Below are 14,155 nucleotides of genomic sequence, written 5' to 3' on the forward strand. Positions count from 1 at the left end.
TTCCTCCAAGCTGAGACACACACTTAATGGCCACTTTATTAGGTAACACCTGTACCTAATAAAGTGTTCATTGTGTGTACATCAATGGTCTTCTGCTGCTCTAGCCACCTACTTCAAGATTTGTTGTGGAGTGCAGAGATACTCTTCTGCAGAGCCCTGTAATAACACGTGGTTATTTAAACTACTGTTGCCTTCCTGGCAGTTTGAACCATTCTGGTCATCCTTCTGTAATCTCTCTCATTAACTAGGCATTTTTGCCCAGAGAACTGCTGCTCACCTGGATGTTTTATTGTTTTTCCATATCATTCTCTGTAAACTGTAGGGACTGTGTGTGAAAATCCTGGGTGATCAGCAGCTTCTGAGATACTCAAACCACCCCATCTGCCACCAACAATCATTCTACGGTTCAAGTCACTTAAATCACATCTCCTCTCTGTTGTGACGTTTGGTCTGAACAACAAATGCACCTCTTGACTATGTCTGCATGCTTTTTGTACATCGAGTTGCTACCACATGATTGGTTGATTAGGTAATATAACAAGACTTCTGATTTGAAAATAGATCCTCATCTAGAATGTCAATTGTCAGTTATTCATTTATTTGCTGCCTAGTTTAACCAAGAGCTTTTAGGATTTTCTCTGTATTATTTTAGTTATGACTTTATAAAACGAAGGCCCATGTAAGTTTGCAAAGAATAGTTGTTCTACAAACGAGCTTTTGTAAAAGGTCAATATTATAATCAAAAAAGTCTTAGTTAGGAATTTAAAAATTTTGAGAAAAGTTTGCAGGCTATTCCATCCAAGGTACGCAAGGATGATTGGCAAAGGATATTCAATAGAATATAAGAGTGAACGCAAGACTTGAGAAGGTTGCAAGGCAGAGCTTGCAGATGATTATGGTTAAGGCTGGAATTTTAAATTCTACTTACTGAAGGGAGGGGGAGCTGATGGAAGTCAGTAAGAAATGCAAATAGGAATAGGTATAGATAGGAAGTAAGAGTTATGGACTACTTGTAACATTTGGAGACTGTGGACTGGATACTGGCAGAAAGAAATGCGCTTGATTTAAATAAGTTTAGATGTGATAGACGTGTGGATATGATGTTAGTGACATGGGGGGAAGGCGAGGACAAGCGGAAGAAATGTTGCTGAGACGAAATTGATCATGCTTAGTCATAAATAAATTGAGTTCACGAACTGGTAATCTATGGTGAAATTGAAGCCCAATGATTGTCTTCTTTGCAATTTTGAAGAATCCAAAAGCTTGAAAATTTTGGGATGCTGGTAACCTTGGCTGTCATAAGTAATCTTGCTCTTGGAAGACAGCACACATCTGTAAATCTGCAGTTAGTGTAATTCAACAACATCCAACTGGGCTTAAATGTTTCTGAAAATAAATACCAGTAATCTAAAATAAGAACAGCAATGCTGTAAAACACTCAGCATATCAGACAGCATCTGTAAATAGAGAGAGTTAACATCGCATGTTGAAGATTCTTCATCAGAACTGGGAAAATGAGAAAACAAGTTAGTTTTAGGTTACTGGGATGGTGAGGAATGGATAGGAAAAAGGGAATATCTATAAGGTGCAGACAGTGTCACAAGGATAAGCTACAGAGATCAAGTTGATGGGTTAGCAGACATCCCACCCTTCAAGAACTCATTTCAGGGAGGTAGCACCATCAGTTTGCAGGAGACACCCGGGAGAGGTGGGATGTCTGCAATAGAATAGCTCTTTAGCAGCTAGCCAGCTAGTTTAAATAACGTTAGCTATGCTAATGAACGAATGACACCTCAACATGTCTTGTACAGTCATTTAACCCACCATGGGCAATAAAAAAGTCACTGTTGCAAACAGTGCAGCGAGCAACACTTTCATTATTTTTGACCCCTGTTGTGCAGGGGTGCACTTTAGTGTAGCCTGGGGTGAAGTTTGTTCTCACACACACACCCCCCCCCCCCCACTTCCGGGATAATGTATATAATTTGCAGGCATCAGGGAGCTGCTATCAATATGCAGGAGAGTCCTGGAACTTCCGGGAGAGGTGGGATGTCTAGGTTAATGGGGCAACTAGACAGCGATGAAAAGAGAGTGAGGAAAAATAAAACAGAACCAAAAAACAGTACAAATGCACTTACTGACTTACTACTGCAACTGTAATTGGGCCCATCAGTTTCACTGAACGCAGCAGGCCAGGCAGCATCTATAGGAAGTAGTACAGTTGACGTTTCGGCCCGAAACGCCGACTGTACTTCTTCCTATAAGATGCTGCCTGGCCTGCAGCGTTCCACCAGCATTTTGTGTTGCTTGAATTTCCAGCATCTGCAGACTTTGTGTTTCCATCAGTTTCATGCTAACTTCAAGGGAAGCATTCCCATAACATTTCAATATACTTCATTCCTTCTCTTACTTTTCTTTAACCCTGTAACCCTTTCTCTTATGTATATCCCTCAAGCTTTTTGATTATTTTGCCAATTACCCACACTAGGGGTAATTTTCTGCAGTCAGCCAATGTACCAGCATATCTTTGGGTCCATGGGAGGAAACAAAGGCACCTAAAAGAAATCCACAATATCACAGGAACTCAAAAATTCTAGACAAAATCCCAACACTAGGATTAAACCCAGTTCACTGGAGCCATGAAGATATTTCTATTCCATTTGAGACTTCTCAGAAAATTTTACAGTCCATTACTGCATGCAGCTAGGTGTAAACAGCATGTAGGATGGCAAGTCATAGGGAACCTATGAACAGTATTGCTAAGAAACATCTAAGCCCTACCAAGAGGAGTTTTATCACTTATCCTTAACATTCAAGGCATTATTATTTCTGAATTCCCTCCCATCAACATCTTGGTCATCTTCGCTGACTATAAACTTATAGGATTGGCCATATAAGTAAGTGAAGCTACAAGGCAAGTCAGAGGCTGGGCATTCTGCAGTGAGCGAGTTACCCCACCCTCCTATAGCACGAACAAGGCATGACAGAAGAGAGACAGTAGATGGAATATACACACTTCAGTGTGAGTGCATCAAGCAATACTCAAAAAGTCTGGCATTGATGGGACAAAGAGGACAACTTGACTGGCACATTATCCAACATCCTAAACATTTAACCATGACTTCTTTAGCATATCTCATGGCAAAGTATACCATCTGTACAATTCACCTTTGATAGAACTTCCTAAAGCAGTCAACTCTACTATCTAGAGCAAGGGTTCCCAACCTAGGGTCAACAGACCCTTTGGTTAATAGTAGGGGCCCATGGCATAAAAAAAGATGGGAACCCCTGACCTAGGATACAAGCAAAGCAAGTGGATGACACATGATCATCTGCAGATTCACGTCCAAATAACACACTATCCCAACTTGAAAAAATTTTGGCATTCATTTATTGCAATTGTGTCTAAAATTCAGAGTATCAAGTCAAGTGTAGCACTTTCACCAAACTCCCACCATCTTGTCAACTCTAAAATGGGGAAGAACAATAAACGTTGGCCTTGCCAGTGATACTTACATCCTGTTCATTAAACTAAAAACAATTAGATAGAAAAATGCTCAGGATGAATGAAAAAAATTTCTAACAAGAACTGGTTTCTATCAGCTAGTTGAATTCTACCAACTCAGTCTACCATATCAGAGCGCACGATTCCCTGTTCGACCACCAGAAACAGCACAAGTAGATGTACCTTACACTGGATACTGATCCATTCTGAAAAAGTACAAAGTTTTTAAAAATGCACATTGCAATAATGAAGACTTTGCCGAAGAAAAAAAATCAGTGACACGGTTCGCAAAAGATAGCTTGTAGATTTTGCGTTTAGAGTAGAAGAACAAATGCATCTCCATATTTAAAGAATAGTTTTGAGCAACACCTGAAGCATTGTTGCCTAGCTTGAAAGTAATGATAAGAGGGAAATGCCAGGCTATGAGGTTATAGGTTATGGTAGACATTTCTGCTGCTGCTAATACTCCACAATGTCTCATGAATGTCAAGTCTCAAACTTCACCAGTCTAAATGCAATACCAGTTCATGTTCATTATGACAAATATGCAATATGGTTGAAGAATTTTCTAAGAAGCAATTAGTTTTTTTTCCCATTCTTACTTGACATATTGCTTTGTTATTGATAGGTTTACATTCCACTGCACAAGGCTTACATTCATTGTCAGGCTAAATGTATTATTTATGAAAAACAAGTTTTTTAAAAACTTATTTTCACAGCTAACAATGTAACAGTTTGAGGCTGAACACCACAAAAGGTGCTGGAGGAATTTCAGGCAGAATCTGTAAAGGGAAATGGATTGTTGACATTTTAGATCAAGACCCTTCATCTAGACTGAAAAAAAAGAGGGGAGATGCCAGTACAGAAAGGCAGAGGAAGCAATGGACCAAAAGCTGGCAGGTGATAAGAAATCCAGGTAAGGTGGAGGGGATGTTAGTCAGATGAAAAAGGGGGTGAGGGGAATTGGAATTATATCAGAAACAGGGATGTGATAGATGGAGAACAAAAGTGGTAGGATTGGATAGAAAAGGACGGTGGAACATAAAACCTGCAGGTATCCTATTGCGCTTTATCAGAATTTCATCCAGGCATGTAAAATTACCACTTATTCTTCTAAACTCTATATCAAACTATATGCCCAGCTTGCTTAACCACTTAACTGACAAACATAAGAACTTAACTGTACTCCCTCTATTGCATCCTCTCTGCATTTGCCAAGCCCACACAACCACCTACTTTTGTATCATCAGCAAATTCCGATCTATTGTATATTTGAGCAGAATCCCCTGCATAGTTGCTTGGGAACTGTTTCAACTTCACTCTCACTGCTGGATTCCATCTATGAGGAATTTGGTACTACAATGTAATTGTGAAATTGTTTCCTCAAAATCAAAGCAAAACTTAAGCTTATGGATGCAAAGTGCAATGACTGTGTAGTATTTCAGTTTTGCTATTAACTAAAGATGAATCAGGTAAAGGTTAAACTTTCTCTTCTTCAAAAAAAAATGCCATGACATTTTTCTTGGAAATTTGGTTGACAACAGAATGAAGGCATCTGAAAATTGCATCTTTCCTTCAGTAGTAAACTGAAATGTCAATCTTAATATCTAAAATTCCAGAATGGTTATTGAACCCATGGCCATCTGTCTTCAAAGGGAAAGTTAAGAGGCAAGTTGATTGGAACATTTAAATGCTTCAGCTGTTCCATTCATTCACACAGTATGCACCAGATGGCATAAATTTTAAATGATCTCTTCATATGAAACTAGTTTAATTCTTTTGATATTGTTTCAGAAGCATGAATGCTGAAATTATTCCTAAAGCACTGCCATATGCAAGCTGAATACAAATCTGAATTTCCACTGTTGAATATGAGGTTTTGTTTGTATTGTGCCACACAAAAAATCCATTTCACTGAAGTATCTATAGACTATAAACCTTGAGGCTATTTGTCATGAAAATATTTCATGAATAATGCAAACAGCTGCCTTGAAAAACCAAACAGTTGGCACTATCAGCTGGTATTTTCTTTTCCGGATAGAAGGGAGAGAACTTAAGCAGTGAGGGAACAACTTAATCAGTGATAAATTATTATTTTACATAGAATTACCTTGAACAAAAATGGAAGACAATACACTGCAGACAAGTATAAAGTGTGCCTAACTTCCTTAAAATTACAAGAATGATAAATTTTATCTCCCCCCCCCCCCCCCAAGCATTCTTCAGTCATAACATGTTTAGAATGGCTTCTTTGTCCAACCATCATAAGGTTGGTGGAATTGTTTGGTAATAATAAATGTTGGCATCTTTGCTGGGAAGAAATTATGTCTTAAAACAACAGTACAAAATAAAGTTCACGAAGAAAGCACATGGATCAAAAAAGTACTATTTCAAACTGTTATTACAATAACCTTTAAAGATTAATTGGGTGTCTTTCGGGTGTAAAAGGCATGGTAGTTCACTACAGTAAATTTTGTAAAGATCAACAGTCCTCACCTGACATGTTAAACTTTGTTTCTGTAAGCAGATTACTTGCTGATTTTATATTGTATATTCTGTTTTTATATTTTAACAAGATGATGTTGATATGCTTACAGGGGAATTAAAGAGAGTCGGGGGGTGTATGTGGAGACGGACTAAGTATTCAGGCAGTGATAATAGACAATAGGTGCAGGAGGAGGCCATTTGGCCCTTCGAGCCAACACCACCATTCAATGTAATCATGGCTGATCATCCACAATCAGTACCCTGTTCCTGTCTTCTCCACATATCCATTGACTCCGCTATCTTTAAGAGCGGATAGTGCGATGTGGAGCCCACTACCAATCTTTAAACATGTTAAGAACTCATGCATATCTGTTCAATGTATCATTCCTGAAGTGTCAAATGTAAGTTCGTGTACATATACATGTGTGATTATAATTAAGGAGACTGGATAAAATGATTAAAATTAAAAATATTCCAAAGTGCATATAATTACTCTTGTACAATTGAGATTGGTGCTTCAGGAGAAAAAGAGTACCTCTACAGAGAGCAGGACTGCAGAGATGATTCATTGGAAACCTACCAGCCCTGGAACAGTTCAGTGATGTGGTCCTGAAGTTCCTCTTTGGCAAGTAGATCCTTTCTTGGGCAGGGAGAGCAGAAATGCCCACGGTGCTACAGTTACATAGTTAACTTTTAACAGCAATTATTAAAATGTAAGTGTTAATCTGCTTTGAGCTATGGTCAAAATTAATTGGATTTACTAAATTTGGCAGAAGTCTTTACTTTGGTTAAAGAAGATGCTTTCTACCTTGGAACATTTTTTACTTTTTAAATCTATGTTTTGTTACAATTTAATCTATGAAAATACCACCCTCTTCAAAAAGAATTTTAGTGAGATGCACAATGCTTAAAAGTTACTTTGAACTCAATTACTTGGCTCTCAATTCAAAATATAATTACATAAAATATCTGATACAATCTCAATTTTTAGAGTACTTCTTTTTAAAGTACTAGAGTTCTTTTCAATAGTTATTTTAAGCTAAAGAGTCTGTTATAGAAAATGATAAACCCTTTATTTAAAAAAAACACTAACTATGATTTCTGCAAGAAGGAAATTAACATTTTAAATACGTCAGTGTTACAAGCTTCATATGGTAGGTCAAGGTAATTAGAAAAGTATTTACATAAATTGTGTTCAAATGTCCTCATTTTGGTTTTCAGAAGCTCAAAGTAACTTTTCAACTCAAATTCAAAGATGAATGAACTACCAGTTCCTTAGTAGCAGAAGGAGTCGACTTTGAAAGGTGTTTAAAGCATAAATCCATCTAAAATGAGAACATGTTGATCATACAAAATTGCTTGTAGTAAAGCACTAATTTTAACACCAAGATAGATGTGGAGATGGAAGCAAAAAATTATGTATGCAGATTCTTTTGGTTATTAGAATGAAGGCCTGTAATTTCCATTACTCATCCTTAACATAAGAGACCATAAGTGTTGTAATCTGAAATTACATAAAAGTATTTTACAATATTATTTATAATGTAATATTAATAACTAACTAAATTACACCATAAATCAGGAAACATTGTGACAAAAAACATTAAAATGCTGTGTTCAGTCAACCGATTGTACGACTTGTTTTGATTCTAAAGGTTATATTGACATATATAACATTTTCAAATTGAGCACACATTTCTTTATTTGGCCATTTGTTTACAAGCAGCCTTGGTAGACAGCAAATAAAACCTAAATCTGATTCAAAGTGGTTATTTACATAAAATTTTCAAAGAATTAGTAAAATCACAATCAATCAAAATCTAAAGCTAAATAAAATATATCCCATTTAATTGTCTACATTCTACAACCTCTGGAAATAAACCAGGTACAATTTAACACATTTTGTTTCAAACTCACTATGTACAGTGCATTTCCACTCAAGGTGAAACTGTCCATTTACCTGCTGTTAATGCAAGTACGCACACATTTCTCACCATTAATATAGCAGCATTTTATCCACTCAACTGCAATGGCCATTTCCTCTTACTTGGAAGAAAAGCAGGCTGATAGTACTAACAGTATTGTCTCAACAGTGAGTGACAACATCATAATGATATAAATGGGAGTATGCAACTTAAACATCGTAAAACAAATTCTGCAACGAAAATTTAGTGACAGAATGAGAATACTGCTGCATAAACAGCTATCGCTAAATCCTGTCTTTAAATGTAATGCAACAGCAATAACTCCAACTAGAAATGAATTCCATACACAGGTAGACATTTAGGCCCATGGCTGCAGCATCAATAAAACCTACACAATTTTTTTTAGGGCAATATCACAGACTAAGTAGATAGCAATTCCCATTAACTGCATAGAATTATTTGAAACACATGCTTTTTGCTGCAAGTCTTACTGCTCTGAAAGCTACTGTAGACTGATACATTAAAATAGCTCTGCAGAGTGAAAAGCCTTTTCACAATTTCTATTCACACAACAGTCAAGCTTTTGATATGTTATCTTATGGAGTTGCTCTTTTATCTGATGGAAATGTGATACTTGTATGAATTTGACTGATTAGAACCGATGAAACTCTGCAACTTCCAGCTGCATTCAGCCCAGTTATAACTGCTTCCTCAATCACAAAAAAAAATCTATACACCAATGGCCAATGTTCCTTTGCCTTTTGCAGTGTTCAGCTGCTGTTGATATCATCATTTAAGTCTGCAGTTTCCAACATCTGTCCATCTGATTGTCTTCGAGTACTCCAAATTCTCACTGTTTGGTCACTGGAAGAAATTTTTTTTGCAAATGTTTTATTAAAGGTACTTTAAAGTTAGAAATGTATACATATTGACTGGTCCTGAAATCTTCAGGGACAATCTTTGTACTTACTCTGAAGCAGTAAAGATGTGGGTCGAGTTGGTGCAGATGGCATTTATGGGACTGTCATGGCCTCTCATCTCCCCAAGTGGTGAAAAGCTGTCTACAGTCCAAAGCTTAAGGATGCCACCCCTGCAGCCACTGAGGAGAAGCGGACGGCCTGGTACAACTCCCAAGGCGCACACCCAATCCTTGTGAGCATTTGGAACTTGCTGAAAACAGAATTGTGCCAAGATCTTGAGTCAAGCTAAATATCATGACTTAGAATCAAGAAGAGAATAAACCATTTCAAAGGGTTGAAATAGGTGGCAACTGAACAATCCCTCTTTTCATGGCAAATGGAGTGAACGTGCTCAACAAAGTGATCCCCTAAATGTTACAACATATGCCAATGATATTAAACCCGATTCTGATCTATGTTGGGGCTCACCAATATAGAGGAGATTGCATTGCGTGCAGCAGGTAAAGTAGATGGCCCCAACAGACTTGTAGATGAAGTGTTTCATCTGGAATGACAGTTTGGGGCCCTGAATGGTGGTGAAGGCGGTGGTGTAGGGGTAGGTGTAGCATTAATCCTGTTTGTAGGGATAGGTATCAGGGGAGAGATCAGAGGGGAGGAATAAGCAGATAATAATGTCATGTAGAGAATGATCTCTATGGAAATTGGAGAGTAGTGGGGTAGGGGGTAGATGCACTTAGTGGGAGAATCCCATCGAAGATGACAGAGATTACGAGACATGATGTGCTTGATACAGAGGCTCGTGATGTGGTAGGTAAGACAAGGTCATGTAAATTTAAGTAAAGGTGAAAAATTCTATCTTCCTGAATATGGGGGCATTTCCCAAACCATATTGAGCAAAAACAAGATTTCCTTTTGTTAGGACCTACTTGTCAACATGCAACCTTGCATTAACACTGTTGTGTATTCATACCTGGAACAGTTCTTGCTGGGCCATGTCCCACTTTTTTATTCCATTATCTCTTGATCCACTAAACAAGCTGTCACCCAAGATCGTGAGAGATTCAATCCCATCATAGTGTGGTGGTTCAAAATTGTGTGTAGGACTTACAGTCCCAATGGCACCTTCTGTTACTTCAAACATCTACAAAGGAGTACAGAATAATGTTTATACATTACTTAGTTCACAAGTGTCAAATTAACTACGGATTGTTAGTGATTGCTATGGCTGAACACTATGAATACATTTCAGTAAAGAGGATTCCACAATTAACCAATGTGAAAAGCTTCTATAGCTGCACAGTTGAAAGTGTCCAGACTGGTCCGGTACAGCAATTTATACGCACAGGAACTTAAGCAGCTGGAGAGAGTAATGGTCTCTGCTCAATACATCAGGGGTACATCCCTCCCCACCATCGGAAGTATTCCTATGAGGCATTGCCTCAAGAAGGCAACATCCATCAAAGATCCCCACCACCCAGGCCTTGGCACAATCTGGGTCAGGAGCTCAAAGTTTAGATCCAACAACACTGCAGGAACACTGGCAAGTTGTTAGGTCAAGATGTTCTGTTGCTTGGGTTCTCAACTTCACTCGCCCTTGAAGGGGAGCGTTGCATCTCTCATGACAGCCTGAGGGAAATACTGAATCATGTTTACAAATATGGTGGAATACAGTTCTGCTGCTGCTAATCCAAACTTCATAGTGGCCTAATTTTGAACGCCGTAATCTAGTCCCATTTCTCTCATCAGACATCATGAAAGGTTGAAAAATGACATTCTGTTGCTTCCCTGAAGATACAACTTCCAATGTTATGCAGTTGCCATTATCAAGATTTAATGAACAAACACTGCTGAATTTTAATGTGACATACATGAACAGTTTTGCTTTAAAATAGTTAATTTTATGCAAACATCTTGTTAATTTGCATATTTCCTGCTGCCAAGATTTCAACTGCTTTTAAATGTCTCTGATAATCAAACATTTAAACAGTTAAGTTGATATAAATATATTAAAATATATTAAGAATGTGTTAAAAAAGTTAAGCATTAAGGATAAGGAAAAAAAAAATCACAGCCTTGAATTGGACCATGCAAATTGCACCCTGCCCCAGAATTTAGAAAATCTGAACCTAATTTACTGCACCCACCACCCGTCATCTCCTGGACCCAACTAGTTTGCTAGGATCTAGCTTGCTCCAAATCACCAGATTGCAATGTGCATATTCAGAGGCAGATTTGTGGTGACTGACACATTGTAGTTAGCTAGTGATTCTCTCTGAAACTGCTGGATGGCAGGCAGCACAATCTGGTCACTTTTATTTTTAACGTAAAGTCTTGCAGAATAACTCATTTTAAAAAATGTTGCTTTATGTCCGAATAGAGAAGTGAATAATGAATCTTTTCAAGGTCTAAGCAGGACATAATGTCTCTAAACCATTGAGCATAAGTGGGTGGGGCAGCATCTCTCCACCTAAAAAAGACTGTACGTCTGGTCAAAAGAGAGGCGAAAGACAATGTACGATGCTTAGTCGGAGTCAGATACATGTTAACTTCTCCCGAAGTGCCGAAAAGAGCAGTCAGAGGGTTAGGTTCCAAGTAGCCATTAAGTATATGAGATAAAGTTTAAAAAACATCTCTCCAGAATTTCTCCAAGCTAGGACAAGCCCAATACATATGAATATGTATTGCTCCAAAAGGTATGGGGACCTTTTCTTGAATATTTTCATAATTCCTGTTTAGATTAAGGGTGCTTCCCTCCTTTTTCTCTTTTGCATTTAAATTCCTTACTTCCGGCTTCTTTCAGTTATGATTTTTGGTTTTTTTATGTGTTAACATCTTATAGTTCAGGTAGTAGGCAATATACCTTCTTTTTATAAATACAGCTCTGTGGTGATAAAAGTTCTGATTAATTTTTTTATATATCGTAAGGTTGGCTTGGAGTTGGGTAGTGGGAGGGTGGGGTGGTAACTAACTTTATACGATTCTACTATAGGTGCTTTTTCTTAATTGTTATGAACTGTACATTTGATACATTTGTTTTGCACTGTACAAATCTTTTTTTAACTTTTTTTTGGTTTTGTCGCATTGTAGAAACTTAAAAAAAAGGTGCAAAATTGTGAATTTTACCTTTATGTAGTGATCTTTGGACCCAGTGATAATCAAATCTTGTCCATTTGCAGTTTGGTCAACAGTAAGGCACATAACTGGACCCAAATGACCAGTCAACTTTCCAGTTGATTGAAACCTTCAAAACAGAAAAGTCTCTAATCATTGTAAACACATTAACACTACCTGGATGGGAGTGGGGGAGGGGAGCCATTGGAGGGTGATAGCAACTTACCATCGTTTCTGCTAATTTAAATAGAGTTATAAAACTATACAGTATGGAAACTGATCCTTGGGCGCAACTTGCCTATCTGAGCAATCCAGTTACCTGGATTTGGCCCACATCCCTCTACCATTCCTATCCATGTAACTGTGTGATGGTATATTAAAAGTCAATCAGAATGGAAAGCTTTCTCTATAAAAGGTGGAACAAAATACAGAAGTGGTCAAAATACAGGGTCCCAATTCTTGGTTGTTTTAAGAAACTTCTTAATTACTTCTAGGAAGCAAGCAGGTTACAGTTTTGCTGGAGAATTATGTGGTTGACCGCTAACAAAAGAATGATAATTATACCACAAAATAAATCCCATCATTAAACAAAGCAACAGCCAAGGAAAAGACTGTTGTCGTTAATATCGTAAAGCATAAACCAACATCTAATTAGCAAATATGAGCAGCTATTGCATAGATAAAATTGACCAGTCAGCAACGGATAATGAGCAGACGATTGGCTTTTAATATTAACATCCAAGAAAAAGTGGTTTGTGAACTTTTTGAAGTGGCTTTGTGAAGGGAAGATCATGCCTCATGAGCCTGATTGAGTTTTTTGAAGAGGTAACAAAAGAAATTGATGAGGGTAGGGCAGTGGATGTGGTCTACATGGACTTTAGCAAAGCATTTGACAAGGTCCCTCATGATAGACTCATCCAGAAAGTCATGAGGCATGGGATAAGTGGAACCTTGGCTGTTTGGATAAAAAATTGGCTTAAAGGAAGAAAGCAGAGGGTAGTTGTGGAAGTAAAGTATTCTGTCTGGAGGTTGGTGACTAGTGGAGTGCCGCAGGGATCTGTCCTGGGACCCCTGCTATTTGTGATTTTTATAAATGACCTGGATGTAGAGGTGGAAGGATGGGTAAGTAAGTTTGCGGATGACACAAAAATTGGAGTTGTTGTGGATGGAGCTATAGGTGGTCAAAGGTTACAAGGGGATATAGACAGGCTGCAGAGTTGGGCAGAAAAATGGCAGATGGATTTCAATCTGGACAAGTGTGAGGTGATGCATTTTGGAAGGACAAACCAGAAGACTGAGTTCAGGGTTAATGGTCAGTTACTTAAGAATGTGGATGAACAAAGGGACCTTGGGGTTCAAATCCATACATCCCTCAAGGTCGCTACACAGGTTGATACGGTAGTTAAGAAGGCCTATGGGATGCTAGGCTTCATTAACAGGGGGATTGAGTTCAAGAGTAGAGAGGTCATGTTGCAAACTCTACAAATCTCTGGTGAGACCGCACTTAGAGTATTGTGTTCAGTTCTGGTCACCTCATTATAGGAAGGATGTGGGAGCTGTGGAGAGGGTGCAGAGGAGATTTACCAGGATGTTGCCTGGATTGGAGAACAAGTCATATGAAGCAAGGTTAGCAGAGCTGGGACTTTTTTCTTTGGAGCATAGAAGAATGAGAGGGGACTTGATAGAGGTCTACAAGATTATGAGAGGCATAGATAGGGTGGATAGTCAGTACCTGTTTCCCAGGGCACCAATAGGAAACACCAGAGGGCATATGTACAAAATTAAGGGAGGGAAGTTTAGGGGAGACATCAGGGGTAAGTTTTTTTACACAGGGTTGTGAGTGCCTGGAATGACTTGCCAGGGATGGTGGTGGAGTCTAAAACATTAGGAGTATTTAAGAGCCTCTTGGACAGGCACATGGATGAAAGAAAAATGGAGGGTGATGGGGTAGTGTGGATTTAGTACTCTTTTTTAAAAAAAAAGGATTATATGGGTCAGCACAACATGGAGGGCTGAAGGATCTGTACTGTGCTGTAGTGTTCTATGGTTATTGTATTTCTCTCCCCACCACCAAAAACTACCAACAGATATTTTACATCCATGTGACAGAACAGTTGTTCTTCAGTTGAACGTCTCAGCTTAAGGACAATGCATTATTCCCCTTGTTACTGCCCTGGAATATTGGTCTTGATTCTGTGCTCAACTTC

General features: G+C 38.3%; 1 protein-coding gene across 5 annotated transcripts in view; it reads right to left on the reverse strand.

Moving 5' to 3' along the window:
• Window positions 1-7,668: 7,668 nt before the first annotated feature.
• The window catches only part of kif21a (kinesin family member 21A), a 138,300-nt gene continuing 131,813 nt past the window's right edge, over window positions 7,669-14,155 (reverse strand). For all 5 annotated transcript variants that reach the window (XM_073066261.1, XM_073066260.1, XM_073066259.1 and 2 more), the window contains 4 exons: window positions 11,961-12,078; window positions 9,808-9,978; window positions 8,888-9,087; window positions 7,669-8,781 (listed from right to left, as the gene is read on the reverse strand). In XM_073066261.1, the coding sequence (XP_072922362.1) occupies window positions 8,688-8,781; window positions 8,888-9,087; window positions 9,808-9,978; window positions 11,961-12,078 (583 nt within the window). In that variant the 3' untranslated portion in view covers window positions 7,669-8,687. The remainder of the gene's footprint in view (window positions 8,782-8,887; window positions 9,088-9,807; window positions 9,979-11,960; window positions 12,079-14,155) is intronic.

Source organism: Hemitrygon akajei, chromosome 14 (genome assembly GCF_048418815.1).
Source record: "Hemitrygon akajei chromosome 14, sHemAka1.3, whole genome shotgun sequence".
Classification (NCBI taxonomy): domain Eukaryota; kingdom Metazoa; phylum Chordata; class Chondrichthyes; order Myliobatiformes; family Dasyatidae; genus Hemitrygon; species Hemitrygon akajei.